This window comes from Salmo salar, chromosome 01 (genome assembly GCF_965601325.2).
Source record: "Salmo salar chromosome 01, fSalSal1, whole genome shotgun sequence".
In the NCBI taxonomy this organism is placed as follows: domain Eukaryota; kingdom Metazoa; phylum Chordata; class Actinopteri; order Salmoniformes; family Salmonidae; genus Salmo; species Salmo salar.
Window position 1 is genome coordinate 161,387,863 of NC_138291.1, and position 27,451 is coordinate 161,415,313.

The window sequence follows — 27,451 nt, forward strand, 5'->3', positions numbered from 1 at the left end:
TGTCTGAGAGATTGTTGCCACCTGCTAGTTTTTGTTCCCTCTTATGTAATTGCTGCAGATCTGAGAGACTCCTGGGAGCAGATTACTGTGTGTGTGTGTGTGTGTGTGTTAGGGTGTTACTCTGTCCTGTTTGTGTGTTCTGTCCTTGATATTTTTATACATTTCAGTGGTCCTTTCCTCCTCACGTGTGGTGCAAGAGAGAGAGAGAGAAACCTAGCAATAACTGATGCAATGCAATTTCCTTGACTTCACTTTCTTCTTTCTCCCCTTATCCTCCCCTCCTCTTTACTCCCCCTCCCCTTACCCTCCCCTCCTCTTTACTCCCTCTCCCCCTCCCCTTATCCCCCCCTCCTCTTTAATCCCTCTCCCCTTATCCTCCCCTCCTCTTTACTCCCCCTCCCCTTACCCTCCCCTCCTCTTTACTCCCTCTCCCCCTCCCCTTATCCCCCCCTCCTCTTTAATCCCTCTCCCCTTATCCTCCCCTCCTCTTTACTCCCTCTCCCCTTATCCTCCCCTCCTCTTTGCTCCCTCTCCCCCTCCCCTTACCCTCCCCTCCTCTTTACTCCCTCTCCCCCTCCCCTTACCCTCCCCTCCTCTTTACTCCCTCTCCCCCTCCCCTCCTCTTTGCTCCCTCTCCCCTCCCCTTACCCTCCCCTCCTCTTTACTTCCTCTCCCCCTCCCCTCCTCTTTACTCCCTCTCCCCCTCCCCTTATCCTCCCATCTTCTTTGCTCCCTCTTCCCCTCCACTTATCCTGCCATCTTCTTTACTCCCTCTCCCCCTCCCCTTATCATCCCATCCTCTTTGCTCCCTCTCCCCCTCCACTTATCCTCCCATCCTCTTTGCTCCATCTCCCCCTCCCCCTCCCCTCCTCTTTGCTTTCTCTTTCCCCTCCCCCTCCCCTCCCCTTCTCTTTGCTTTCTCTTTCCCCTCCCCCTACCCTCCTCTTTGCTTTCTCTTTCCCCTGGCCCCACATTTTGCTCTCTCCTCATTTATCTCTTGATAACTCATCCATTATTCATTATTTTATTTTCCTTCCAAATAAAGACAGAAAACATCAGAGACGTGCCAGACTAGTACTTTATTTATACTCTCTATTTATATTCTCTTGTTCCATAAATACCATAGCAACACCATGGGGGAGACACACACCTACACTCTCACTATCATACACACCACAGTTGGCTGGTAGAACCTTAATTGGGTATGATGGGGTCGTAGTAATGGCTGGAACGGAATTAATGGAATGGTATCAAACACATGGTTTGATACCATTCCATTCACGCCATACCAGCCATTATTATGAGCCATCATCCTTTCTGTGACTCACACACATACCCCCCCCCACACACTCACAACCCCCACACACACCCCCACACACACCCCCACACACACACCCACAGTCACACCCCCACACACTCACACCCCCCACACACACACCCACAGTCACACCCCCACACTCACACCCCACACACACACCCTTACACACACACACACACACCAGCCCCCCCCCACCCCACACACACACACACACCCACACTCACACCCCCACACCCACACCCCACACACACCCACACACACCCTTACACACACCCACACACATCCACACCCCCCCCCCCACACACACACACACCCTTACACCCCCCCCCCCACACACACACACACACAAACACACACACTCACAAAACCATGTGCACAAGCAGACACAGGCATGCCCACACACTCACACACACTGCCAGGTGAAAGTGTATATGCCAACCACTGGTATCACATCTCTTTTATAACTTTCTCTCTCTGTGCTCTGTGTGTTGGTGACTGGGGATCTGGGCAGGAGACATTCACACAGTCACGCACACAATGCCACAGCAAAGATAACTGCATAGCAACTGTGTTAACACAATACAGATACACACACATACACATTAACACTCGAACTGTCCCTACACTACGGTGGCCCTCGACTGATATGTGTATTAATATCTGTCCCTTTGGGCTCAATGAGCTGAGAGCAAACATACCATATAGAAGATAAAGAAAACAGGTTTCCTATCTCTCTTCCTCATAGAAGAATCGAGACAACCACAGTTAGTGTACAGGTAACTGCCAAAATAATGGAAACACAAGTAAATGATGGATACAAAGTATATTGAAAGCAGGTTATTCCACACAGGTGTGGTTCCTGAGTTAATTAAGCAATTAACATCCCATCATGCTTAGGGTCATGTATAAAAATGCTGGGCAGGTCATTATTTTGGCTACCATGGCTATGCCCCCATAGGATGACAACGCCCCATCCGCAAGGCATGAGTGGTCACTGAATGGTTTGATGAGCATGAAAATTATGTTAGCCATATGCATTGGCTGTCTCAGTCACCAGATCTCAACCCAATTGAACACTTATGGGAGATTCTGGAGCGGTGACTGAGACAGCGTTTTCCATCAACAAAACATCAAATGATGGAATTTCTTGTGGAAGAATGGTGTCGTATACCTCCAAGTTCCATACACTTGTAGAATCTATGCCAAGATGCATTGACTCTGTTCTGGATTGTGGTGGCCCAACGCCCTGTTGAGATGTTTTATGTTGGTGTTTCCTTTATTTTCGCAGTTATCTGTAGCTTTCTCCTGCTCCTATACTCCTCATGGTTCCTCCTGCTCCTCTGGTGGTGAAACAGGGACATCTAGTGGCCAGAGAAGGTTACTGCATTCTTTTTAACTCCTCACCTGTCATTCATATGGACACCTCCATTCAGGCTGATGCTCCATAACTTCCTCTGGTCTCCTGAGATTGAATCATTCAAGACAAGAAATTCCCACTGACTCTTTACTAAGTTTATTTTCTTTATTGCAATAATAGCCATCTCAGGTGGTGGTTGTCATTGGGAGTCTGATTGTTAATGTGGGAGTAAATTCACAATGGACGTGTCATTCAAATCACTCATTATTAAAGGGTTTCTTTGAACTAATAAACTATGCATGACAACATAAATAAATGAATTACTAATAAATCCTTCACTGTAGAGATACTTATATTTCAAGTTTCAACATGTAACATAACCACTTATACAAATAGAAAAAATGACACTGCTGAAATAGTAAGACGGCCACTTTTGATCTCACATTGTTAATGATTTGATTTGTTCGTTCGATCATTTGTTTAATTTTGTGTTCAATAAAAGTCACTATGAGCACTTGACCCACTGCGCCTTGGTCCACTACGTACGACGACCGTTACATCATCCCTCTCTTCTTTCGCCTGTCTCTCCAGTTCAGTGGTTCTTTCACTGAGTGTACTAATATCTCCCTCATGCTCCTGGATCACTCTATCTGTATCAGAGAGTCCTGCAACTCCTCAAGCCTCTCTTTCAAGTTCCACTCCTCCCTTTGTTTCCTCTCCTCTTCCTCTCTCTAGATCTTTCCCTCCATCTCTTTGACCTGGTCTTCCGCCTCCTGGTAGGTCTGACTGCTGTAGAATCTCTCTCTGTTTCTTACCACCATCTCCTCTACCTGATCCAGCAGCTCTGGAACCTGAGTACCATGGGCCCTGTCCTAAATGTTGAGGACCTGGTACCTGCTCCAGCAGCTCTGGAACCTGAGTACCATGGGCCCTGTCCTAAATGTTGAGGACCTGGTACCTGCTCCAGCAGCTCTGGAACCTGAGTACCATGGGCCCTGTCCTAAATGTTGAGGATGTGGTACCTGCTCCAGCAGCTCTGGAACCTGAGTACCATGGGTCCTGTCCTAAATGTTGAGGACCTGGTACCTGCTCCAGCAGCTCTGGAACCTGAGTACCATGGGTCCTGTCCTAAATGTTGAGGACCTGGTACCTGCTCCAGCAGCTCTGGAACCTGAGTACCATGGGTACTGTCCTAAATGTTGAGGACCTGGTACCTGCTCCAGCAGCTCTGGAACCTGAGTACCATGGGCCCTGTCCTAAATGTTGAGGATGTGGTACCTGCTCCAGCAGCTCTGGAACCTGAGTACCATGGGTCCTGTCCTAAATGTTGAGGACCTGGTACCTGCTCCAGCAGCTCTGGAACCTGAGTACCATGGGTACTGTCCTAAATGTTGAGGACCTGGTACCTGCTCCAGCAGCTCTGGAACCTGAGTACCATGGGCCCTGTCCTAAATGTTGAGGACCTGGTACCTGCTCCCACATTTCTCTACAAGCTGCTGGAGGTCCTGACTCCCTGCTTGGAGAAACTCATCAATGTTCTGCTTTTTCAGGCCATCATCATGGGTGAATAGAATCACAGTGTGTCCCCAACAACCATCCCCAAGGATCTACTCCATAAATCTATAAAACACACATACTGTATCTACACAACGTTTCGAGAACACACTGCACAGGAAATCTACAGAATAAGCTAAAGTTTTAATTTCTCCTTTGCACAGGTAGGCTATACACAGCTACTTGGGAGTAAACTCCTCCCCCTATATTCTTCTCTGCTTTTTGGAAAGTGGATTTCTGCCAACATAGACAATATGGTGCTATCAACTTCAACCGTAATATCCAGCCAGCAGACGATAGTGATGTTCTTATTGAGTGACCGAGAAAAGATCCCAAGAGCATTCTCAGTTTATCTTATATGACTTGCTTATGAATGTGGTATGGCTTTCATTGTAAAGCATGTGTAGTACTTCTGAATGAATGCCTTATAAAGCCTTTATAAGTTAGTTTAATATGTGACCAAAGTCACCAGAGTGTAACTGAAGTGGGTATGAAACAATTCATAGCATCCTGTTGGTTATGATTATCATAAAGATGAATTAATTACAAAGACCAGAGACCTAACAGCAGTCATTAACTTATTTATTATACTGAATTTACAAAATGAAAAGTAAAAGCAACACTTGAATAAACAGTATTGTACATTTATTTGATTTTTTGACGTTTTGAAAAGCGGTCCACTGTACACAAGGCTGATGAAGTTTAGAACCTTTTAAAAAACACCCAGAATCTGAAGTGGACTTTCCGGTGCCAGGGCACAGGAGCAAGGCGGACGCAGATTTGGACACAACCCCTTTACTGCCACTGAGACGTAGGGAAATCAGCTTAGCCATAATAACACCCAGACTTCTAGTGGTACACGAGGGGGGAATAGAGGGTAGAAAACTAACTGATAATAATCCACCATCTTGTGCTTCTACATGCTTATTATGAGAATGGTCCTACTACAGTCTATAGCAACTAAACCTAGCTCTCTCTCAAATGTTCTAACCCATACACTTACGGTGTTTTAAAAGAACTCACAGGGAACATTTAACAGGTGATCTCCACCATCCTTTAAATGGAGCCAAATATGGAGTCTTTGGAGAGAAATAAAACGATGATCTCTGTGGCCTTTCACCCAATATTCAGCTAGTGCCTGACCCTTGACTAACACTGAGATCAGAGATCACTCCAGGTTGTAGCTGCCCATAACCACAGATCTAGGATCAGATAAGCCTTCATCAATCTGAAGGTTAACCAGAAAGGTGATTATTAAATATGAACCTGTATCAATGGTTAGTGGAGACTTGGACCTCCTCAGAGATGATCCTGTCCAGGCATACAGCTCTCAGATCAGTCTCTCTGTGCAGTACAGAACACTAACATGTTTTATGGACAGCACTTTGTCATGTTTAATCTTTACAAGGCATTCAAGTGTCCCATTCAACTGGTCCCAAAGTTTAACTGTTATATCTTAAACGGTCATTTAGAAATAGCAATGGTCATCTAATGGTTATTTAAAGTTGAAATCCCACCGTTGGATTTGGTACCGAGTGAGCAGGATACATCTCACCCGTCCTTCGTTATCAAACCATTTCCACTAATGTCATTTTCAAACAAAGAGAAAAAAAACACAGCTAGCTGAATGGAGATACTTTACACATCATAAGGAAGCGTTAAACATTGCTGTCATCTAAGCATGTCCATTAGTCATTGTTGAAGAACACATGTGGGAGGGTTGGTGGAAAGAGAAGTTCTTTGAATGTTTTCCAATGAATTCCTTGAATATTTGATGAGCCAATGTAAAACCCAGTGGTATTCTTTACCCATCTACAGAGAGTAGCATGATCTATTCCTGTAGCAGACTATCCTAACCCTGACCCTCAACACCATCTAATTCAACAAATGGAAACAAAGAATGTAATAAAACAATGGCGAATTCAACCATTGACATTAACATGGTGATTTGTAACTGTAAAGAACGCAAAAAAATTTAATCAATCTCTTCGGTTTGGAATGGAATTCTTACAGAATCGAAAAACATTAACCTTCTTTGTCATTGGATGATATGATGCAAGGTATCGTACAGGGCAGGGTAGATAGGAGACTAATATAAATACTTCAGGGTTGAGTAGAGTATAGCATTGCCCCTTTAAGAACAGAAAGAACAGTCCACAGTATTGTCAGATGCCCAGCAGCCCTGGGTGTGTGAGGAGGGAGGAGGTGAGAGGGCCACAGGCTTGCCTGAAGGGCCACCCTGCTCTCTCCCACATGGCTGGTAACAGAAGGCATGCTGAATTGAGGGAGGGAGTATATGGAAAGTCCCCTGGCCAGAGGATGGGGGAGGCCTTAAGGAGAGGGGGAGACTGGGGCAGACTTTGGGCTGTGGGGATAGTTCCAGATGTTGGGGCAAATCAGTAATGTGGGGCAACAGAGCAAATACAGGAGCATTGGAGGGTAGTGTCATGACAGGTTGGGGCAGCACAGGGCAGATAGGTCATGTTGAGGTCAGTTTAAGGGCAGCGGTGTTAGAAGGTCTTCCTGTGGATGGCCCGTGCTCTGTCCTCCTCATACTCCTTCTTGCTGACCCACATTTTCTTAAAGGTGTCCAACGACGCCAGGATGGAGCCACTACGCAGAGGGAGGAGAGGAGAGAGGGATTAGGGAATAGAGAGATGCGTGAGTGAGAGTGAGTCTGTGTGGTGATCTCTTACCCGATCCACGTGGAGTAGAGCCTCTCCTGAGGGGCGGAAATCTGGACAGGAAACACAGAGAGAGACAGAAAGTCAGCAGGGACTTGCTGAGGAGACATCCTGCCCACACATGCTAAAAACAGACTCATATAGCAACATGCTGAGCTCTGGCCAAGAAGAGGTGAAAAGTTGGGTCATTAGTTACTGTACCTTGATCTTAACGTCTTTGGGAGCGAGCTTCTTCACTTCGCTTAGTAACCTGTCCCCGAAGCCTGCAGCAGAAAAGACTGTTAGCTAAGGAGCCTTAAACCACATGAGAAAACACCCACTTTCACAACACACTAGTATTAGTTGTTGTTGGTCAGTGTGTGTGTGTGTGTGTAACCTTTGAGCAGTGTGGATCCTCCAGACAGTACGATGTTGGAGAAGAGTGTGCGTCGGAGGTCCATGTCAGACTTCTGGATAGCGAAGGCCAGCACCTCGTGTATCCCCTCGCTCTCGTCTCCAATCAAGTCTGGCCTGAACAGCAGCTCTGGGGCGCGGAACCTGGCTGGACCAATCTGGACAGGGGGCAGAGGTCAGAGTTAGGGTCAACTGGGTGTCAGAGTGATGATGATGTTGATGTTTGTAGTCCCTCAAAATAAAACAAAGGTGTGTGTGTGTGTGTGTGTGCGTGTGTGTGTGTGTGTGTGTGTGGTGTTTGACTCACATCCAGCGTGCTACCGTCGGGGAGGGTGTACTGGGCCTTCTCGGTCTCCAGAGTCTCATCCTTCTGGGGGTTCAGGGACAGGTAGCAGGCTCTCTGAGGACAGAAACACACACATTACCAACACAGCCCTATTGACAGTTAGGCTGGCCAATATATTCAATTACCGTAATTTCCGGACTATTAAGCGCACCTGAATATAAGCCGCACCCACTGAATTTAAAAAATATATATATTTTGAACATAAATAAGCCGCACATGTCTATAAGCCGCAGGTGCCTACCGGTACATTGAAACAAATGAACTTTACACAGGCTTTAACGAAATACGGCTTATAACAAAAATAAATAGGCTTTAATGAAACACGGCTTATAACAAAAATAAATATGCTTTAACGAAACACGGCTTATAACAAAAATAAATAGGCTTTAACGAAACACGGCTTGTAACAAAAAATAAAAAAATTAGCAGTAAGCTTTAGTTGTCTTTTTGCACTGAGTCAATTCCTCACGCTGCTGTTTCCAACGTCTTATCATCGACTCATTAAGACCAAGCTCCCGTGCAGCAGCTCTATTTCCTTTTCCAACAGCCAGATCAATCGCCTTCAACTTGAAAGCTGCATCATATGCATTTCTCCGTGTCTTTGCCATGATGAGGGTGACAAAATGACTACCGTAATCAGAATGATGGGAAGTTTGAGAGCGCTCGATTTAATCTAAACAGTAAACAAAAAAGTTGTTTGACCTTAACCCGTTCGGCAATTTCATTGGTCTAATGAAAGCTTCATGCCGCCAAAAAACTGAGCATGTCACAGAATGTGTTATTTTGGAGAAAAAAAAATTGAAAGCGGGAAAAATCCATATATTAGCTGCGTCATTGTTTAAGCCGCGAGGTTCAAAGCTGGGAAAAAAGTTGCGGCTTATAGTCCGGAATTTACGGTAATTAGATTCATTTGAATATATGTTTTTCTGCGATATTCCAAACGCCTGTATCGCATTTTGTCTTTATGAGCGTTTCTGTCCGCTTGTTCTCGTGTTGTATTTTTGGCCCCGTCTCTTTTGCTCCTCCTGTGCTGTGTGCACCTCCCCATTTACACCAGAGATCTGTATATAATGATGAGATGCTCATGTCTCTGCCCTAACAATGGGAGTCGTTGTCCCAAAGTCAGATGACAAACTTAGGTCCAAAATAAGCCCAAAGAAAATAAGCCCGCTTGTCTCTCTGACAAGCGGTTTGAAATCGCTATTTCAATTTGAGGTTTGGTCCAACAGAATCAGTCATATGGACACTGAAACACATTGAGACATTATTTAACTGTAATAAAGGACAAGTTAACCTTTCTGACGATGCCCTTTTTATGTCTCAACTCCTCACATTGCGAGAGCAGACATTACTAAAACAGGAGTATCAATGAACATTGATTGTGGAAAAAGGCTCAGTTTGTCGCTCGTGGCATTGCAGTACCGCTAGCAGCATTATAGACAAAGTCTTATACTTTCTAGTCTGTGTTTTATAAATGTGCAATAAGCATAAAACGCAATTATATAAGGAATTGGCAACTCGTTGTCATTCTGAGAAATAAGGTAGACCACTTTTTTACTTTATTTCACCTTTATTTAACCAGGTAGGCAAGTTGAGAACAAGTTCTCATTTACAACTGCGACCTGACCAAGATAAAGCATGTGAACAAAGTGGACATGCTAGCACGCTGTTCAAACAGCTGGAGACGGACAGCAGGGTGTGTTTACAACTATTCAACTGTTTAGCCTTGTTAGCTAGCAAATACATCCAAGTTGGCTAAACTTGAAATATAAAATTAGCTGGCTAATCACTAGCACGTGGGCTGGAGAGATTGTTGATGAGTCCTGTGTTAATGTTCTATAGCCTAATGGCTTCTTTAAGAAGTTAGTCATTATTAGTGAATGTGCATTATGCATGGTTCTGGTTACATTTGCAACAAAAAAGGGCAATTTCATAGACAGACTTGAAAGCTGGATCAGTGATTATAAAAATGTTAAAAAGCAGGTTGAATTATTTTGATAAATAATTATTAGTGTGTCTTATGGTTGTGGAAGGCTTACATTTATCCTAGGTATAACTTCACAAGCCCTGAATTCATTAGATTATTGCTGACTGTTTGAAATGCAGTGCATTTACCTTTAATTGTACAACAATGCTTATTTAGAGAGAACATTATTTTTTTATTATAATAGAGATACATATATTGTGAATCACCCATAAGTTTGAAAAAAATCGAGATGTGATTTTTAAACCATATCGCCCAGTCCTAATTGACAGCAATTCCTACTGAGCCCTTCATTTTCTTCTAGTTAGGTCACACACTGTCCGTCCCTTACCTCTTTGATGGTGCGGACCACCTCAAACTCTGCGGAGGTATGGAAGTCATAGCCCTCCTTGCGTAGCAACAGCCGGAGGTAACGGGACACGTCCCTTCCAGCGATGTCCACCCTCATGATGGAGTGGGGAATGGCAAAGCCCTCGTAGATGGGCACCGCATGGGTCACCCCGTCGCCCGCATCCAACACCACACCTGTGGTACGCCCTGTCGCATAGCTGGACCAGAAAAAGGGGCATGAGTATAACAAACACACAAAAGCGTGCCTGCACACACTAACACACACGGTATGTACACAAACACACAAACAGTGTGCGTACTCACAGACTGAGGACTGCCTGCATGGAGATAAAGAGGGCGGGAACGTTGAAGGTCTCAAAGAACACCTCAGCCGCCTTCTCCCTGTTCTTACTGGGGTTCAGAGGGGCTTCAGTCAGCAGGACAGGGTGCTGGAAGGGAAGACAGATCCAGTTAGCATGCGAGCCAGAAGGCTGAAAATCGCTTTCTTAGTCATACTAGCTCCCTTGTCTGTTAAATACTTTTCACACACTCACAACATCCATAATTTTTTATACAATTCAATAAATCAAGAAGCCTAACATTTACAACAATGGTTAACTGTTCACACAGTGAGGAGATTAGAGACAGGAAAAGGGGAGGAGGAGAATAAGGAAGTGAGAGGAGAGCCCACCTCCTCTGAGAAGGTCTGCAGCTGTTCCTTAGAGTAGACGTACTGCCAGATCCTCTCCATATCGTTCCAGTCCTTCACTATACCATGCTCCATAGGATACCTTACTGACAGCAACCCTCTGTGCTCCTGGGAGGGAGGGATAAGAGAAGGGTTAGAGGCTTGTTGAAACAGGCCCCTTCATAGTGTGTGTGTAAGGCTATGGTATGATGCCTACCTCTGCTTTGGGTCCAATGAAGAGGTCCCCCTCCAGGGCTCCTGCCATCACGCGCACGTGCTTGGGACGGCCCACACTGGATCACACACAGCAGAACACAACACAGTTAAAAACAACCCCATGTATGTTATCGATCTGAATCACAGCTGTGTCTTATTGATGTAGGATAGGTACAAATAAAGGAGGTCTTACTAGTTGGGGAAGCAGTATTTGGGGATCTGGTCTCCAGCAAAGCCAGCTTTGACAACACCTGAACCCTGGGGAGAGACATTTACATTTACATTTTAGTCATTTAGCAGACGCTCTTATCCAGAGCGACTTACAGTAGTGAATGCATACATTTCATACATTTTTTTTTTCTGTGCTGGCCCCCCGTGGGAATCGAGACAGATGGAGGTAGAGGGAAAATTAGGAGAGATAGGACAGGAAAGAAAGTTATTCATATCAAGCTATTACTACTTAAGTTGTCTGTCCCAACCCACCACAATTAACACTCCTCGTGTGTGTTGAGTCATAAGACACAGCCTGAGGCAGCGGAAGGCATTATCCCACTCTGTCTGAGACAGCACCTATCTGCTGGGTTATGGCAGCATCACTGGGCTTTAACATGCCTAGTGTTTCCTTATAATTAATAGTTATAAGGGTTTGAGTAAAACATTAGCCCATGAAAGGCCTCTGGGCTCATAACAGGGCAACAGATGACACAGGCAGTATTATGTTGACAACAACAGTTATCACCTGTAAGGTCCGCTACACTCATTCAGGACCAATTATTTAACAAAGAAGCTCATTTTGGAATTAAGTAGTTTATTTCTAGTGTAGTGCGCATAATCAGTGACAGGTGGCAATAGCTAACTTCTTTCTCGGCCAACGCATTTCGCATAGATGGCTAGCCGTTCGCAAGGTGGAGTTTGTCTCCCGGCGACACAACTGTTTCTAGCCGGTGTTGCAGCTAGTTACATAGCTAGTGCCTGACGTTAACTGTGAATGTGTCATTTAAATCTAGCTAGATAGTTATTCTTCCAGAACAGAACATATATGATGGAGACGATACAGGCAAACCAGTGTTTGGATGAAAAATAACAACGTAAGCTGGCTAACTAACGTTGGCTGATTCTGCAGCACACACAGCAACATACATATTTGACAAAGAGACATTTTACAACACGAGGTGCACGTGGAAAGAGCTGGCTAAGCGCAACTGGAATATATTGATGAATAGTCAGCTAGTACAATGTATTCAGTAATGTCAGCTATCAAAGCACAGCTAGAACAATAAGACAGATATTTCACCGGATGTATAAATGGGAATCATCCGCTTGGCGTTTCCACTCACTACCAAATATGGTAGTGAGAGGAAGCACAGTGGCGGGCAGTGGGAGAAGATGGATTTTGGCAAACATTATGCAAATGTCCTATTGATTAAGCATTTGATCTCAATACAGTTATCTTTTCCCAAAACTAGAATCTGTTGTAGACTTTCCCATTTGCCAAAGTAAAAACAAATGGCGTTTAGAAGGGGTGCAAAGGCGAATTGAGTTATTGCACACGCGCACTTCAGAATAGGCATTCCCTGACGGAAATATGCAGATGTGTGCTAGAACAGGCCAATAGGATCTCGCTAGCTCGTACTTGGCTCTGCCCACTATGACTTTGTTTCCATTGGAAACGACAGCCTGTGGCCTATCTTGGTTTAGTTATAAAAAATCTTCGATCAAAGCCTACAACACTAGCTAGCTAACCTCCCTTGCTAGTCGTTAGCTAGGCAAGGGTGTGGATGAGTGACATCATACTTACATTATCGATCACAACCGGCTGGTTAGCTATAATGTCATAGGACTCCATGACGAACTGATTGTTTAAGATATGTTTCTATTACTCCTTTGATACAATCTTGCCTATTTGATATTTTAATCATGTAAATAACGCCCTGTCCTCTGGTTTCAGACCAGTGGTCGCTGCTGCTTGCGTTGATCACAACCCAACCCAGTAGGTATGCGGTTGTCTCTAGAGTAGACTGACATTGGCAACAGCCAATGGCAATACTGCCAGCTGGAGCCCACGTGCTTGCTGTCAAACCCAGATTCAGGGTTGTGAGCTTGTGCACTGTTTTTGCCGGCTTGCTTTTCCATTATCATAATCATTATTATCATCATCACCATCTTTATGAATAAATGTACCTTCAGCTAAATAAACTTTCCCCCTTTACAAGATGAATAGATGAGCATCAGAGAGGGTGGAAACATAATGTCTATTACATTATTATGTGCATGTTTGGGAAATAATGGGTAATTATTAGTGAACAGAAATTATGTATGTTTTATCTGTCTGTAAATTCCACAACATCCAAAAATATTCAAGTTGGAGAAAAAAAAAATGTATTTGCCTTTAAGAAAAAGTGTCTGTGACCGGAAGGACTGCTATGTATTTTTGTTCGTCCGTAGGACAGGCAGTTCGAATATTTTTTATAAATAAAAACTATTTTATTGTCATCCAACCAGTTAAAAAACTGACTGTAAGGTACTTCGGGTTTTTATATAGAGGTATTGTCGAGGTAAGAAACCACTGTCATTATTCAACAACAACTAAAAGTTATGAATTCCTCTAATCTATAGTTAGCTAGCTAGGCAGTTACGTACCGGAGGAAGCTAGTATGGCTACTCTTAACACTTGGCCGTTAGCAAGTATCACAAAGCGATTAAAACTTATGAATGGCAAATTGTATGGACATGTCATTTTCTGATCCAACTAAAACATTGAAAATATGCATCACAGCATTAACTATAGCTAAGATTAGTTTACAGTGGTCACTGGGGCATGTCACTTAGCCAAGGCCTTTGTAGCCAGTTAGCCAGCTAAGTTACAAGTTTGACCGGAATTGAGTTTGTGAATGTAGAAGAAGCAAGCTAATACAGGCAGTTAGTAAATAAATGCTGTCTATATTTTAGCAAGATGTAGAGAAAGAATGTGTGTGTAGGTCTTGCCTGGCTGGCCCATGGTGAGACGGGGACCTAGAGGAACTGAACAGACTCAAGATGGCCTGTGTGGAGGAGCCCCCTGAGAAGTAAGTGTGTGTGTGTGTGTGTGTGTGTGTGTGTGTGTGTGTGCGCGCAAACGCATGCACGCGTATTAACCTGTGTCTCACTCTGTGTTTCCAGGCACTGCTGGGTGTGTTTTGCGACAGAGAGAGAGGACCGCGTGGCAGAGTGGGTGAGCCCCTGTAGATGTAAGGGCTGTACCAAGTGGATCCACCAGGCCTGTCTGCAGCGTTGGCTCGATGAGAAGCAGAAAGGAAACAGTGGAGGAGCCGTCAGCTGCCCTCAGTGTGGCACAGAGTACCGCATTGTCTTTCCCAAATTGGGTAACTAACACACACACACGGCATCATCTTACCCAAGGTGGGATATAGAACAAACCAACTCGAACACAAACACACTACACACCACAATGAAAGCTCTAATCTGTAGCTTTCATGTCCAGATGTGTCAGTTAGTTAATGACTGTCTGTATATGTTTGTCCCCCCCACCCTCCAGGGCCGTTGGTATACTTCCTCCAGCAGATGGACAGTGCTCTGTCACGGGCCAGTCCATTCACTGCTGCCGGTGTGGTGGTGGGGACAGTCTATTGGTCAGCTGTCACCTATGGAGCTGTGACTGTCATGCAGGTACATGCCTCTTGACTTCTGACCCCTGAACCTTAACCCTGTCATACCCATTATACCCTTACCCTTGACCTCTAACCTTTGACCCATAACTAACACTAACTACTCACTAGTTCAGTAACTAGTTCAGTGAATCCATTGCGAACAACAATGCAACTCAAAACACAGGAGTCCCAGTTCACCTCTTTCCCTCCCTCCCTCATCTTCTACCCCTCCCCCTCTTTCTCCAGGTGGTGGGCCATAAGAAGGGCTTGGATGTGATGGAGAGAGCAGATCCTCTGTTCCTCCTGATGGGTCTACCTACCATCCCTGTGATGCTTGTCCTGGGCAAGATGATCCGCTGGGAGGACTACATACTGAGGCTGTGGCAGAGACACTCCTCTAAACTACAGCTGCTATTGCCAGGTATACATGCATACATACATACAAAAGTGAGAAGACAGGTTGTCTGTCTGAGGTATGGTTAACGCTAGAGGTTTAGTAAACGTTACAGCATATAGTACATTCTGCAAATTAAATGCGTTCTTCCCCTCCCTCCCAGGTATAGGTCGTCCGTTGCCCCGTGTGCCAGCTGATGGGGGTAATGGAGGGGACCACCTGTCAGTGTCTCGTACTCTGTGTGGAGCTCTCATCTTCCCCTCTGTAGCCAGCCTGGTGGGACGACTGATCTTCAGCAGGGTACCCTCATCTCTGCAACGCACCGTTCTGGTGAGGGGAGAGTGTATTTGTACAGTATGTCTCAAGGCTGAGGAAGCATTTGTTTTATGTTTGTCTCTCGCTCTCTTTCTCTCTCTGTGTTGTAGGGTGGTATAGCATTTGTGGTGATGAAGGGAGTGTTGAAGGTGTATTTCAAACAGCAGCAGTACCTCATTCAGGCCAACCGCCACATCCTCAACTACCCTGAGAGAGTTAGAGACGGAGAGATGGAGGGACGGAGCGAGGGAGAAGACGACACAGAGGACAGCGGAAATGAGTGAATGCAAGACTCCCCAACCTTAACCCGGGGGGGGGGGAAGAGTTGTAGTTCGGCACACAAGGACAGCAGAAACGATTGACAGCCTCCCAGAATCCTCTGTTCCCAATCGCAATGTAGTTTTATTTTACTCAGATAAGGGGTGTGTTTAGGAGGCAAATTATATTTCCAAACAGAGAACTTGTCCAGTAGGATTGCAATTGTTAGTTTTTTTCTCCCATTTATGTCTCCTGAATGCAACCCAGCTCTTCTATTTGCATTGTAAGATATCCACCCAACCATGACTGTATGTGTGAGCGTGTCTGTACACTGTAGAGCCCATGCTATTTTATTTGCCTGTATGAATGAATTGGCTAATAAAGTGATTTGATTGTTAAATTCTGCATTCTCTCTGTTTGATGTGATTGATTAGGATCCCCATTAGCAACGCCTATAGCGACAGCTAGTCTTACTGGGGTCCGACATAAAGCGACATTAGACAAAATACTTTTCAATTTGCATACATTTAAAAACAACATGTAGTGTGTGTGTGCATCTAACAGTTACACATACATGTCAGTACATACACACAACAAGTAGGTCACATGAGGAAGAGGCGTTGTGCCGTGAGGTGTTGCTTTATTTTATTTTTTTAAACCAGGTTTGCTTTTCACTTGTGCTATATAAAATGGAAGAGTTCCAAGAAATCATGGCTCTGTAAAATACTGTACATTTCCTTGAATTTGTTCTGGACCTGTGGGGTAAGTGTGTGTGTCAGTGCTGTGTGTAAGTTGACTATGAAAACAGTTTCTTATAAAAACATTTAATAACAAGATAAAACTAGTGCCTGTAGAACTTGCTTTGTGGAGTGAGGTGTCAAAAAAGCAGAGCATATCTTCATTACGGATAGACCTCTCCCCATCTTTACAACCATTGAATCTATATATTTTGACCATGACAGTTCACAATCTTAGGTAACACCAAGTAATTTAGTCTCCTCAACTTTTTTCAACAGCAACACCATTCATTACCAGATTAAGGACCCTGGGACTAAACACCTCCCTCTGCAACTGGATCCTGGACTTCCTGACGGGCCGCCCCCAGGTGGTAAGGGTAGGTAAGAACACATCTGCCACGCTGATCCTCAACACAGGGGCCCCTCAGGGGTGTGTGCTCAGTCCCCTCCTGTACTCCCTGTTCACTCATGACTGCACGGCCAGGGCACGACTCCAACACCATCATTAAGCTTGCCAATGACACAACAGTGGTAGGCCTGATCACCGACAAGACAGCCTATAGGGAGGAGGTCAGAGACCTGACCATGTGGTGCAAGGACAACAACCTCTCCCTCAACGTGATCAAGACAAAGGAGATGATTGTGGACTACAGGAAAATGAGGACCGAGCACGCCCCCATTCTCATCGACGGGGCTGTAGTGGAGCAGGTTAAGAACTTCAAGTTCCTTGGTGTCCACATCACCAACAAACTAACATGGTCCAAGCACACCAAGACATTCGTGAAGAGGGCATGACAAAACCTATTCCCCCTCAGTAGACTAAAAAGATTTGGCATGGGTCCTCAGATCCTCAAAAGGTTTTACAGCTGCACCATCAAGAGCATCCTGACGGGTTGCATCACTGCCTGGTATGGCAACTGCTCGACCACAAGGCACTACAGAGGGTAGTGCGTACGGCCCAGTACATCACCGGGGCCAAGCTTCCTGCCATCCAGGACCTCTATACCAGGCGTTGTCAGAGAAAGGCCCTAAAAATTGTCAAAGACTCCAGCCACCCTAGTCATAGACTGTCCTCTCTGCTACCGCACGGTAAGCGGTACCGGAGCGCCAAGTCTAGGTCCAAGAGGCTTCTAAACAGCTTCTAATGGTAGGTTTATTTGAACAGTGAGAGACAGAATAACAACAAAAAAATCCAGAAAAACGCATGTAAAAAATGTTATAAATTGATTTGCATTTTAATGAGGGAAATAAGTATTTGACCCCCTCTCAATCAGAAATAATTTCTGGCTCCCAGGTGTCTTTTATAGAGGTAATGAGCTGAGATTAGGAGCACACTCCTAATGGGAGTGCTCCTAATCTCAGTTTGTTACCTGTATAAAAGACACCTGTCCACAGAAGCAATCAATCAATCAGATTCCAAACTCTCCACCATTGCCAAGACCAAAGAGCTCTCCAAGGATGTCAGGGACAAGATTGTAGACCTACACAAGGCTGGATGGGCTACAAGACCATCACCAAGCAGCTTGGTGAGAAGGTGACAACAGTTGGTGCGATTATTCGCAAATGGAAGAAACACAAAAGAACTGTCAATCTCCCTCTGCCTGGGGCTCCATGCAAGATCTCACCTCGAGGAGTTGCAATGATCATGAGAACGGTGAGGAATCATTCCAGAACTACACGGGAGGATCTTGTCAATGATCTCAAGGCAGCTGGACCATAGTCACCAAGAAAACAATTGGTAACACACTACGCCGTGAAGGACTGAAATCCTGCAGTGCCCGCAAGGTCCCCCTGCTCAAGAAAGCACATATACATGCCCGTCTGAAGTTTGTCAATGAACATCTGAATGATTCAGAGGACAACTGGGTGAAAGTGTTGTGGTCAGATGAGACCAAAATGGAGCTCTTTGGCATCAACTCAACTCGCCGTGTTTGGAGGAATGCTGCCTATGACCCCAAGAAAACCATCCCCACCGTCAAACATGGAGGTGGAAACATTATGCTTTGGGGGTGTTTTTCTGCTAAGGGGATAGGACAACTTTACCGCATCAAAGGGACGATGGACGGGGCCATGTACCATCAAATCTTGGGTGAGAACCTCCTTCCCTCAGCCAGGGCATTGAAAATGGGTCGTGGATGGGTATTCCAGCATGACAATGACCCAAAACACACGGCCAAGGCAGCAAAGGAGTGGCTCAAGAAGAAGCACATTAAGGTCCTGGAGTGGCCTAGCCAGTCTCCAGACCTTAATCCCATAGAAAATCTGTGGAGGGAGCTGAAGGTTCGAGTTGCCAAACGTCAGCCTCGAAACCTTAATGACTTGAAGAAGATCTGCAAAGAGGAGTGGGACAAAATCCCTCCTGAGATGTGTGCAAACCTGGTGGCCAACTACAAGAAACGTCTGACCTCTGTGATTGCCAACAAGGGTTTTGCCACCAAGTACTAAGTCATGTTTTGCAGAGGGGTCAAATACTTATTTCCCTCATTACAATGCAAATCATTTTAGAACATTTTTTACATGCATTTTTCTGGATTTTTTTGTTGTTATTCTGTCTCTCACTGTTCAAATAAACCTACCATTAAAATTATAGACTGATCATTTCTTTGTCAATGGGCAAACGAACAAAATCAGCAGGGGATCAAATACTTTTTTCCCTCACTGTACCTGCTGGAGCACGTGCTACGGGTGGGTGTTGTTATCGTGACCAGTGAGCTGAGATAAGGCAGAGATAAACCTAGCAAAGACTTATAGATGACCTGGAGCCAGTGGGTCTGGTGACGAATATGTAGCGAGCGCCAGCCGACTAGAGCATACAGGTCGCAGTGGTGGGTGGTATAAGGAGCTTTGGTGACAAAACGGATGGCACTGTGATAGACTGCAGTAGAGTATTGGAAGCTATTTTGTAAATGACATCGCCGAAGTCGAGGATCGGTAGGATAGTCAGTTTTACGAGGGTATGTTTGGCGGTGTGAGTTAAGAAGGCTTTGTTACGAAATAGGAAGGCGATTCTAGATTTAATTTTGGATTGGAGATGTTTAAAATGAGTCTGGAAGGAGAGTTTACAGTCAAGCCAGACACCTAGGTATTTGTAGTTGTCCACATATTCTAAGTCAGAACCGTCCAGAGTAGTGATGCTAGTCGGGCAGGCGGGTGCGGGCAGCGAACGGTTGAAAAGCATGCATTTGGTTTTACTAGCATTTAAGAGCAGTTGGAGGCCACGGAAGGAGTGTTGTATGGCATTGAAGCTCGTTTGGAGGTTAGTTAACACAGTGTCCAAAGAAGCGCCAGACGTATACAGAATGGTGTTGTCTGCATAGAGGTGGATCAGGGAATCACCCGCAGCAAGAGCGACATCGTTGATATATACAGAGAAAAGAGTCGGCCCGAGAATTGAACCCTGTGGTACCCCCATAGAGACTGCCAGAGGTCCGGACAACAGGCCCTCCGATTTGACACACTGAACTCTGTCTGAGAAGTAGTTGGTGAACCAGGCAAGGCAGTCATTTGAGAAACCAAGGCTGTTGAGTCTGCCGATAAGAATATGGTGATTGACAGAGTCGAAAGCCTTGGCCAGGTCGATGAAGACGGCTGCACAGTAGTCTTTTATCGATGGCAGTTATGATATCGTTTAGTATCTTGAGCGTGGCTGAGGTGCACCCGTGACCAGCTTGAAAACCGGATTACACAGTGGAGAAGGTGCGGTGGGATTCGAAAGGGTCAGTGATCTGTTTATTAACTTGGCTTTCGAAGACTTTAGAAAGGCAGGGCAGGATGGATATTGGTCTATAACACTTTGGGTCTAGAGTGTCACCCCCTTTGAAGAGGGGGATGACCGCGGCAGCTTTCCAAACTTTAGGGATCTCGGACAATACGACAGAGAGGTTGAACAGACTGGTAATAGGGGTTGCAAAAACGGCGGCGGATAATTTTAGAAAGAGAGGGTCCAGATTGTCTATCCCAGCTGATTTGTACAGGTACAGGTTTTGCAGCCCTTTCAGAACATCTGCTATCTCGATTTGGGTGAAGGAGAAGCTGGGGAGGCTTGGGCAAGTAGCTGCGGGGGGTGCGGAGCTGTTGGCCGGGGTTGGGGTAGCCAGGAGGAAAGCATGGCCAGCCGTAGGGAAATGCTTATTGAAATTCTCGATTATTGTGGATTTATCGGTGGTGACAGTGTTACCTAGCTTCAGTGCAGTGGGCAGCTGGGAGGAGGTTTTCTTATTCTCCATGGACTTTACAGTGTCCCAAAACCTTTTGAAGTTAGAGCTACAGGATGCAAATTTCTGTTTGAAAAAGCTAGCCTTTGCTTTCCTGACTGACTGCGTGTATTGGTTCCTGACTTCCCTGAAAAGTTGTATATCGCGGGAACTATTTGATGCTAGTGCAGTCCGCCACAGGATGTTTTTGTGCTGGTCAAGGGTCTGGAGTGAACCAAGGGCTATATCTGTTCTTAGTTCTACATTTTTTGAAAGGGGCATGCTTATTTAAGATGGTGAGGAAATTACTTTTAAAGAACGTCCAGGCATCCTCGACTGACGAGATGAGGTCTATATCCTTTCAGGATACCCCGGCCAGGTGGGTTAGAAAGGCCTGCTCGCATAAGTGTTTTAGGGAGTGTTTGACAGTGATGAGGGGTGGTCGTTTGACCGCGGACCCATAGCGGATGCAGGCAATGAGGCAGTGATCGCTGAGATCCTGATTGAAAACAGCAGAGGTGTATTTGGAGAGCAAGTTGGTCAGGATAATATCTATGAGGGTGCCCGTGTTTACGGATTTAGGGTACCTGCTGGGTTCCTTGATAATTTGTGTGAGATTGAGGGCATCTAGCTTAAATTGTAGGACTGCCGGGGTGTTAAGCATATCCCAGTTTAGGTCACCTAACAGAGCGAACTCTGAAGATAGATGGGGGCAATCAATTCACATATGGTGTCCAGGGCACAGCTGGGAGCTGAGGGAGGGTCTATAACAGGCGGCAACAGTGAGAGACTTATTTCTGGAGAGATACATTTTTAAAATTAGAAGCTCGAACTGTTTGGGCATAGACCTGGAAAGTATGACAGAACTTTGCAGGCTATCTCTGGAGTAGATTGCAACTCCTCCCCTTTTGCAGTTCTATCTTGACGGAAAATGTTGTAGTTGGGTTTGGAAATCTCTGAATTTTTGGTGGCCTTCCTAAGCCAGGATTCAGACACGGCAAGGACATCAGGGATGGCGGAGTGTGCTAAAGCAGTGAGTAAAACAAACTTAGGGAGGAGGCTTCTGATGTTAACATGCATGAAACCAAGGCTTTTTCAGTTACAGAAGTCAACAAATGAGAGTGCCTGGGGACACGCAGGGCCTGGGTTAACCTCCACATCACCCGAGGAACAGAGGAGGAGTAGGATGAGGGTACGGCTAATGGCTATCAAAACTGGTCGTCTAGTGCGTTGGGGACAGAGAATAAAAGGAGCAGATTTCTGGGCGTGGTAGGATAGATTCAGGGCATAATGTACAGACAGGGGTATGGTGGGGTGTGGGTACAGTGGAGGTAAACCCAGGCAACGAGTGATGTTAAGAGAGATTGCATCTCTGGACGGGCTAGTTATGTTGGGTGAGGTCACTGCATGTGTGGGAGATGGTACAAAGGAGGTCTCTGAGGCATGTTGAGTGGGTCTAGGGGCTCGGCAGTAAACTAAAACAATGATAACTATCCTAAACAACAGTGTACAAGGCATATTGACATTTGAGAGAGACATAAAGTGAGGCATAAAGCAATCACGTGTTGATTGGGAGAGCTAGCTAAGACAACAACGGGTAAGACAACAACAGCTCTTATCTTACTTTTTTGGTATTTTCTTAAAACTGCATTGTTGGTTAAGGGCTTGTAGGTAAGCATTTCACTGTAAGGTCTACACCTGTTTTATTTGGTGCATGTGACAAATACAATTTGATTTGATTTGATTCAGCTGAGTTCTAGAACTTAGGGAATGATTTGTGCCAAATACAATGCTCTTAGTTTTAGAGATGTTCACAACCAGTTTATTACAGGCCACCCATTCCAAAACAGATTGCAACTCTTTGTTAAGGGTTTCAGTGACTTCATTAGCTGTGGTTGCTGATGTGTATATAGTTGATCATTATACATGGACATACATGCTTTGTTTAATGCCAGTGGCAGGTCATTGGTGAAAAGAGTAGAGGGCCTAGAGAGCTGCCCTGCGGTAAACCACACTTTACATGTTTGACATTAGAGAAACTTCCATTAAAGAAAACTCTTTGAATTATATTAGATAGATAGCCCTGAATCCACGATATGGCAGAGGTTGAAAAGCCATAACACCTACGTTCTCAACAGCAGGTTATGGTCAATAATATCAAAGGCTGCACTGAAATCGAACAGTACAGCTCCCACAATCTTCTTATCAATTTCTTTCAACCATTCATCAGTCATATGTGTCAGTGCTGTCTGTACATGTTGAGTGCCATTCTCTACATGCATGCTGAAAGTCTGTTGTTAATTTGTTCACAGGAAAAAATGTGGTAAAACAAATTTTTCCAACAGTTTGCCTCGTGTTGGCAGCAAGCTGATATAGATTAAATATATGACAGATAAGAGTGGCTATAGAGTCAGTTACCATCCTCAGTAGCTTCCCATCTAAGTTGTCAATGCCAGGAGGTTTGTCATTATTGCTCGATAACAATGATTTTTCCACTTCCAAACTAAAAGTTTTAAGGACAGGAAGCAAGGAAAGGAGGCATTCATTGCTTAGAAAAAATAATTATGACCAATGACATCTCAGTAACTGCATGTGAGTTACCACCTCCTTCATCGCCATTGGACAACATTCACTCTTTAATCATTGATTGGACGACATCGTTGTAACGCTTTTTCAAGCTTTTTATTTTATTTTGTTGCGGATGTTTCGGTTCCAATCGAAATTTAGCTAGTTGACTCAAGCCGAGCAGCTAAATAACCAAAACTATCATGAAGAGAGTCACTCTGTTTGTCAACGGAACGTCTTCCAATGGCAAGGTAAGCTAGTTTCCGAGAACCCTATCGGATCCCTTTCTATATCAACGGCAGCACAGATAACATCTCTGCATAGCTACTGCTGTAGCTAGCTACATCTCATCTGACCACAGTAGGTACGCTAAGTTGCAAGCAGTTTCGTCATTTGTCAGTGTACATCGCCAGATATATTTTGTCGCAGGGTTGTATCTGTGGGCTTCGTGTGTATTTTGCCGCAGGTTGTGGCGCTGTATGGATCACTGACAGACCTGCTGTCCGTCGCTAGCAGTAAACTGGGAATCCGAGCCTCCAGCGTTTATAACGGGACAGGCGGTCTTATAGACGACATAACGCTTATAAGGTCAGTTTAAAATTGGCGACATAGCAGAACTACTCAGCTAGCTAGGCAGGACAAAGTTCTGTTCACTGCTAACACCGTGCGTGCGTGTGTTCTGCAGGGATGATGACGTGCTGTATGTGTCTGAGGGCGACTCCTTTGATGGTAAGTTGAATACAGCCTCAATACCGCTCTATCAGGAGGTACAGTGTGGGATATTCTGGGCTTCTATCTGGGTGGGATGTACTTGCTATCTGTATGACTTCCCTCAGATGTGAGTAAGACAAAGTGTGCAGACCCCCAGGATGACCCTGGTTGTCCAGACTGGTTCCAGACTCACACTGATTGGCTGACGCTCAACGTTGGGGGTTGCTGCTTCACCACCACACGGTAACCATGACAACCTCGCAGTCTGTCCACTCCATTTTATTGATAAACATAACCTGTGTGTGTGTTTTCTCCTCAGGAGCACGCTGGTCAGTAAAGAGCCAGCGAGCATGCTGGCCCACATGTTCCGAGACAAAGGTGATGATGTCACTCCCACAATGCACCACTGACTGCCTGTCTCCTCCACACATTATTCATGTCCCAAATTCCTTGTGTGTGTAGATGTGTGGGGTAATAAACAGGACTCCCAGGGTGCCTACCTGATAGACAGGAGTCCAGGCTACTTTGAACCCATCCTCAACTACCTGAGACACGGACAACTCATCATCAATGACGGCATCAACCCACTGGGTATGCCACACACTCACAATGTACACACTGGACTTACACACGCACACTAATAGCTACTTCATCTCTTTCTCTGTCTCAGGGGTCCTGGAGGAGGCTCGGTTCTTCGGCATTGAGCAGCTGGCTGAGCAACTGGAGAACCTGATGAAGGTGTGTGTGCGTGTGAATACCGTAAGTGTGCATGAGGCCTGTCTATCCTAACTACACCATATTTTCTCCTACCCAGAGTTCCCAGCCTGCTGATGACTACTCCCCTCTAACCAGGAAGGAGTTTGTACGTTTCCTGTTGGCCACACCCACCAAGTCAGAGCTGCGCTGTCAGGTAGCACACACTCACCAAAATGTATCTGTTTTCAGTGGCTTTGATCTATCTTGTCTGACACTGTCCTCTTTGATCTCTCTCTCTCTCTCTCTCACACACACACACACAGGGTCTGAACTTCAGCGGTGCAGACCTGTCTCGCCTGGACCTGCGCTACATCAACTTTAAGATGGCCAACCTGAGAGCTGCCAACCTCACTCACGCCAACCTCAGTGGTGCCAACCTGGAGCGGGCAGACCTGTCCTCAGCCTGCCTTGACGTGAGTGTGTAAATGCATTGTGTTACTGTGTGTGTGTGTGTGTGTGTGTGTGTGTGTGTGTGTGTGTGTGTTACAGGGAGCTAACCAACAGTGTGTTAAGATGCTGTGTTCTAATGTGGAGGTGTGTGTGTGTGTTACAGGGCGCTGACCTACAGAGTGTTAAGATGCTGTGTTCTAATGTGGAGGTGTGTGTGTGTGTGTGTGTGTTACAGGGAGCTAACCTACAGGGTGTTAAGATGCTGTGTTCTAATGTGGAGGTGTGTGTGTGTGTTACAGGGAGCTAACCAACAGGGTGTTAAGATGCTGTGTTCTAATGCGGAGGTGTGTGTGTGTGTGTGTACAGGGAGCTAACCTACAGGGTGTTAAGATGCTGTGTTCTAATGCAGAGGGTGCGTCTCTGAGAGGATGTAACTTTGAAGACCCTGCTGGAGTCAAAGCCAACATGGAGGGTAACACACACATAAACAAATTTGACTTGACACACACACTTGGATGGCAAGGACGAGCAAGGTTCAATACCTTTACGATCATACTTGGATTTATATTGATGTGTGTTAGGTGCCAACCTAAAGGGGGTGGACATGGAGGGTAGCCAGATGACCGGTATCAACCTGCGAGTTGCCACCCTGAAGAACGCCAAGCTGAAAAACTGCAACCTGAGAGGAGCTACACTGGCAGGCACAGACCTGGAGGTAAACACACACACACACACACACACACACACACACACACACACACAAAAACACACAAAAACACCTCTCAAACATAGCTCCCTCCCTCTCTTTCTCCCCCTCTCTCTCAGAACTGTGACCTGTCTGGATGTGATTTACAGGAAGCTAACCTTCGGGGTTCCAACGTGAAGGGAGCCATCTTTGAAGAGATGCTGACTCCACTGCACATGTCTCAGAGTGTACGATAACCCTACTGCACATGTCTTAGATTGCGCTACTCCTCCACTGAACCCCACACAAACATACACTCCTGGTCCTTAAGTCATTCCTCCCAACCCCCTGTGTAGCTCACCACTGATTTTGAATTCTCAGAAGAGACTAGTTGTCCAATACTATATCAAACCCTAGTATTCACTTAGCTACCTGAGGGCAGTGGTTGTTCCTCTGACATGAGGAGTGAATATGAAACGAGACCCAGAAATGTTCTAGTACACATGTTTGTATATATGGCGTAAAAGGTTCTACATGTTTGTAAAATAATATATGTATTTTGACGGCAGATTCGGGCCGACTTCCGCAACAACAAACGGTGTGAGGCTAAACTCCTCGCTGTTTTGGTCTCGCAGCTATTGCGTTGCAGCAGTGTGAAATGCACAAATGCGCTTATCTGCAATATCTGAGGTTCGTGACAAAAGTTTATATGGCTGAGTCTCACTTTAATGTGTCCACATGTACATTATCCTACATGGACCATCTTCTCCATTCCTGGGGTTGGATTTCCATCACATGGTGCTACACTTTATCATTGTGAAATGTTTTTGTTGTTGTATCATATCACTGTATAATTACTGTTTTATGTATTTTACAATAAAGGCTGTAGCCCGTTTTTAGTATCTAGTTGTGTTTTTATGTCAACGGCTCCTTTAAGTGATCCGCACGCATATTTGGCGCGCTTTACTCTCGGAAACTTGAGTTAAAGAGACAAGATTTGGAAGGATGGCCCCGGCAGACTAGGCAGCATACAAGGGTGTGTAGGGTAACTGGAATGTACTTATTGTGACGGTTTGTGTTTGAAACCTGCCTTTAGGGACAAACCTAAAAAAAAAGTAATACAGCTATACCATTAACAGCATCTTGACTGGCTGCATCACTGCTTGGTACTGCAATAGCACCACCCTCGATCGCATGGTGCTATAAAGGGTGGTGGGACAGCCCAGTACATCAATGGGGCTGAGCTTCCTGCCATCCAGGACCTCTAAGGAAGGCCCAGAAAATCTTTAAAGACTCCAACCACCCAAGTCATAGACTGTTCTCTCTGCTTCTGCACAGTAAGTGGTACCGGTGCATCAAGTCTGACACCAACAAGCTCCTGAACTGCTTCTATCCCCATGCCATAAGACTGCTAAATAGCTAACAAAATGGCTATACGGACAGAGTGAACCTATATATCTAAATCATTTATTTTTTTTGCACACTCACAGGGCCCTACACACGGTCACTCGAACTCCATTTGCTTACCCACACATAATATGCATATACATTTATACTGACTACACACCCACTCACATACAGACATATATGCTGCTGCTGCTACTCTGTTTATCATATATGCAATGGGCTAAGGTGACAAGTCATCACGATATATACCTCTATACAGTTGAAGTCGGAAGTTTACATTCACCTGAGCCAAATACATTTAAACTCAGTTTTTCACAATTCCTGAAATTTAATCCTAGTAAACATTTCCTGTCTTAGGTCAGTTAGGTTCACCACTTTATTTTAAGAATGTTAAATGTCAGAATAATAGTTGTGATTTATTTCAGCTTTCATTTCTTTCATCACATTCCCAGTGGGTTAGAAGTTTACATACTCAATTAGTATTTGGTAGCATTGTCTTTTAAATTGTTTAATTTAGTTCAAA

General features: G+C 45.1%; 3 protein-coding genes across 4 annotated transcripts; 2 read left to right on the plus strand and 1 right to left on the minus strand.

Moving 5' to 3' along the window:
• Positions 1-4,794: 4,794 nt before the first annotated feature.
• acty (Beta-centractin) lies at positions 4,795-12,799 on the minus strand. The gene is given in 11 exon segments (NM_001165405.1): positions 4,795-6,842; positions 6,926-6,966; positions 7,115-7,176; positions 7,290-7,464; positions 7,614-7,706; positions 9,968-10,184; positions 10,291-10,415; positions 10,658-10,783; positions 10,872-10,947; positions 11,064-11,128; positions 12,669-12,799. Coding segments are annotated over 11 exon segments (1,131 nt in total). The 5' UTR covers positions 12,717-12,799; the 3' UTR covers positions 4,795-6,739.
• A 464-nt stretch (positions 12,800-13,263) lies between these two features.
• Positions 13,264-15,889, plus strand: LOC106567972 (E3 ubiquitin-protein ligase MARCHF5). 2 transcript variants are annotated; one of them, XM_014137913.3, is made up of 7 exons: positions 13,264-13,425; positions 13,849-13,935; positions 14,030-14,232; positions 14,406-14,536; positions 14,764-14,938; positions 15,075-15,241; positions 15,337-15,889. In XM_014137913.3, exons 2-7 carry the CDS (start codon positions 13,907-13,909, stop codon positions 15,508-15,510), a joined length of 879 nt encoding a protein of 292 aa, XP_013993388.1. In that variant the 5' UTR covers positions 13,264-13,425; positions 13,849-13,906; the 3' UTR covers positions 15,511-15,889. The 2 variants fall into 2 exon arrangements, with proteins under 2 accessions (XP_013993388.1, XP_013993379.1); XM_014137904.3 differs by having other exon boundaries at positions 13,289-13,425; positions 13,820-13,935.
• A 7,242-nt stretch (positions 15,890-23,131) lies between these two features.
• On the plus strand, positions 23,132-26,416 carry kctd9 (potassium channel tetramerisation domain containing 9). Its single transcript, NM_001141652.1, is given in 7 exon segments — positions 23,132-23,230; positions 23,446-23,567; positions 23,665-24,600; positions 24,710-24,859; positions 25,203-25,308; positions 25,418-25,551; positions 25,662-26,416. Coding segments are annotated over 5 exon segments (648 nt in total). The 5' UTR covers positions 23,132-23,230; positions 23,446-23,567; positions 23,665-24,459; the 3' UTR covers positions 25,779-26,416.
• The last annotated feature ends 1,035 nt before the right edge of the window (positions 26,417-27,451 follow it).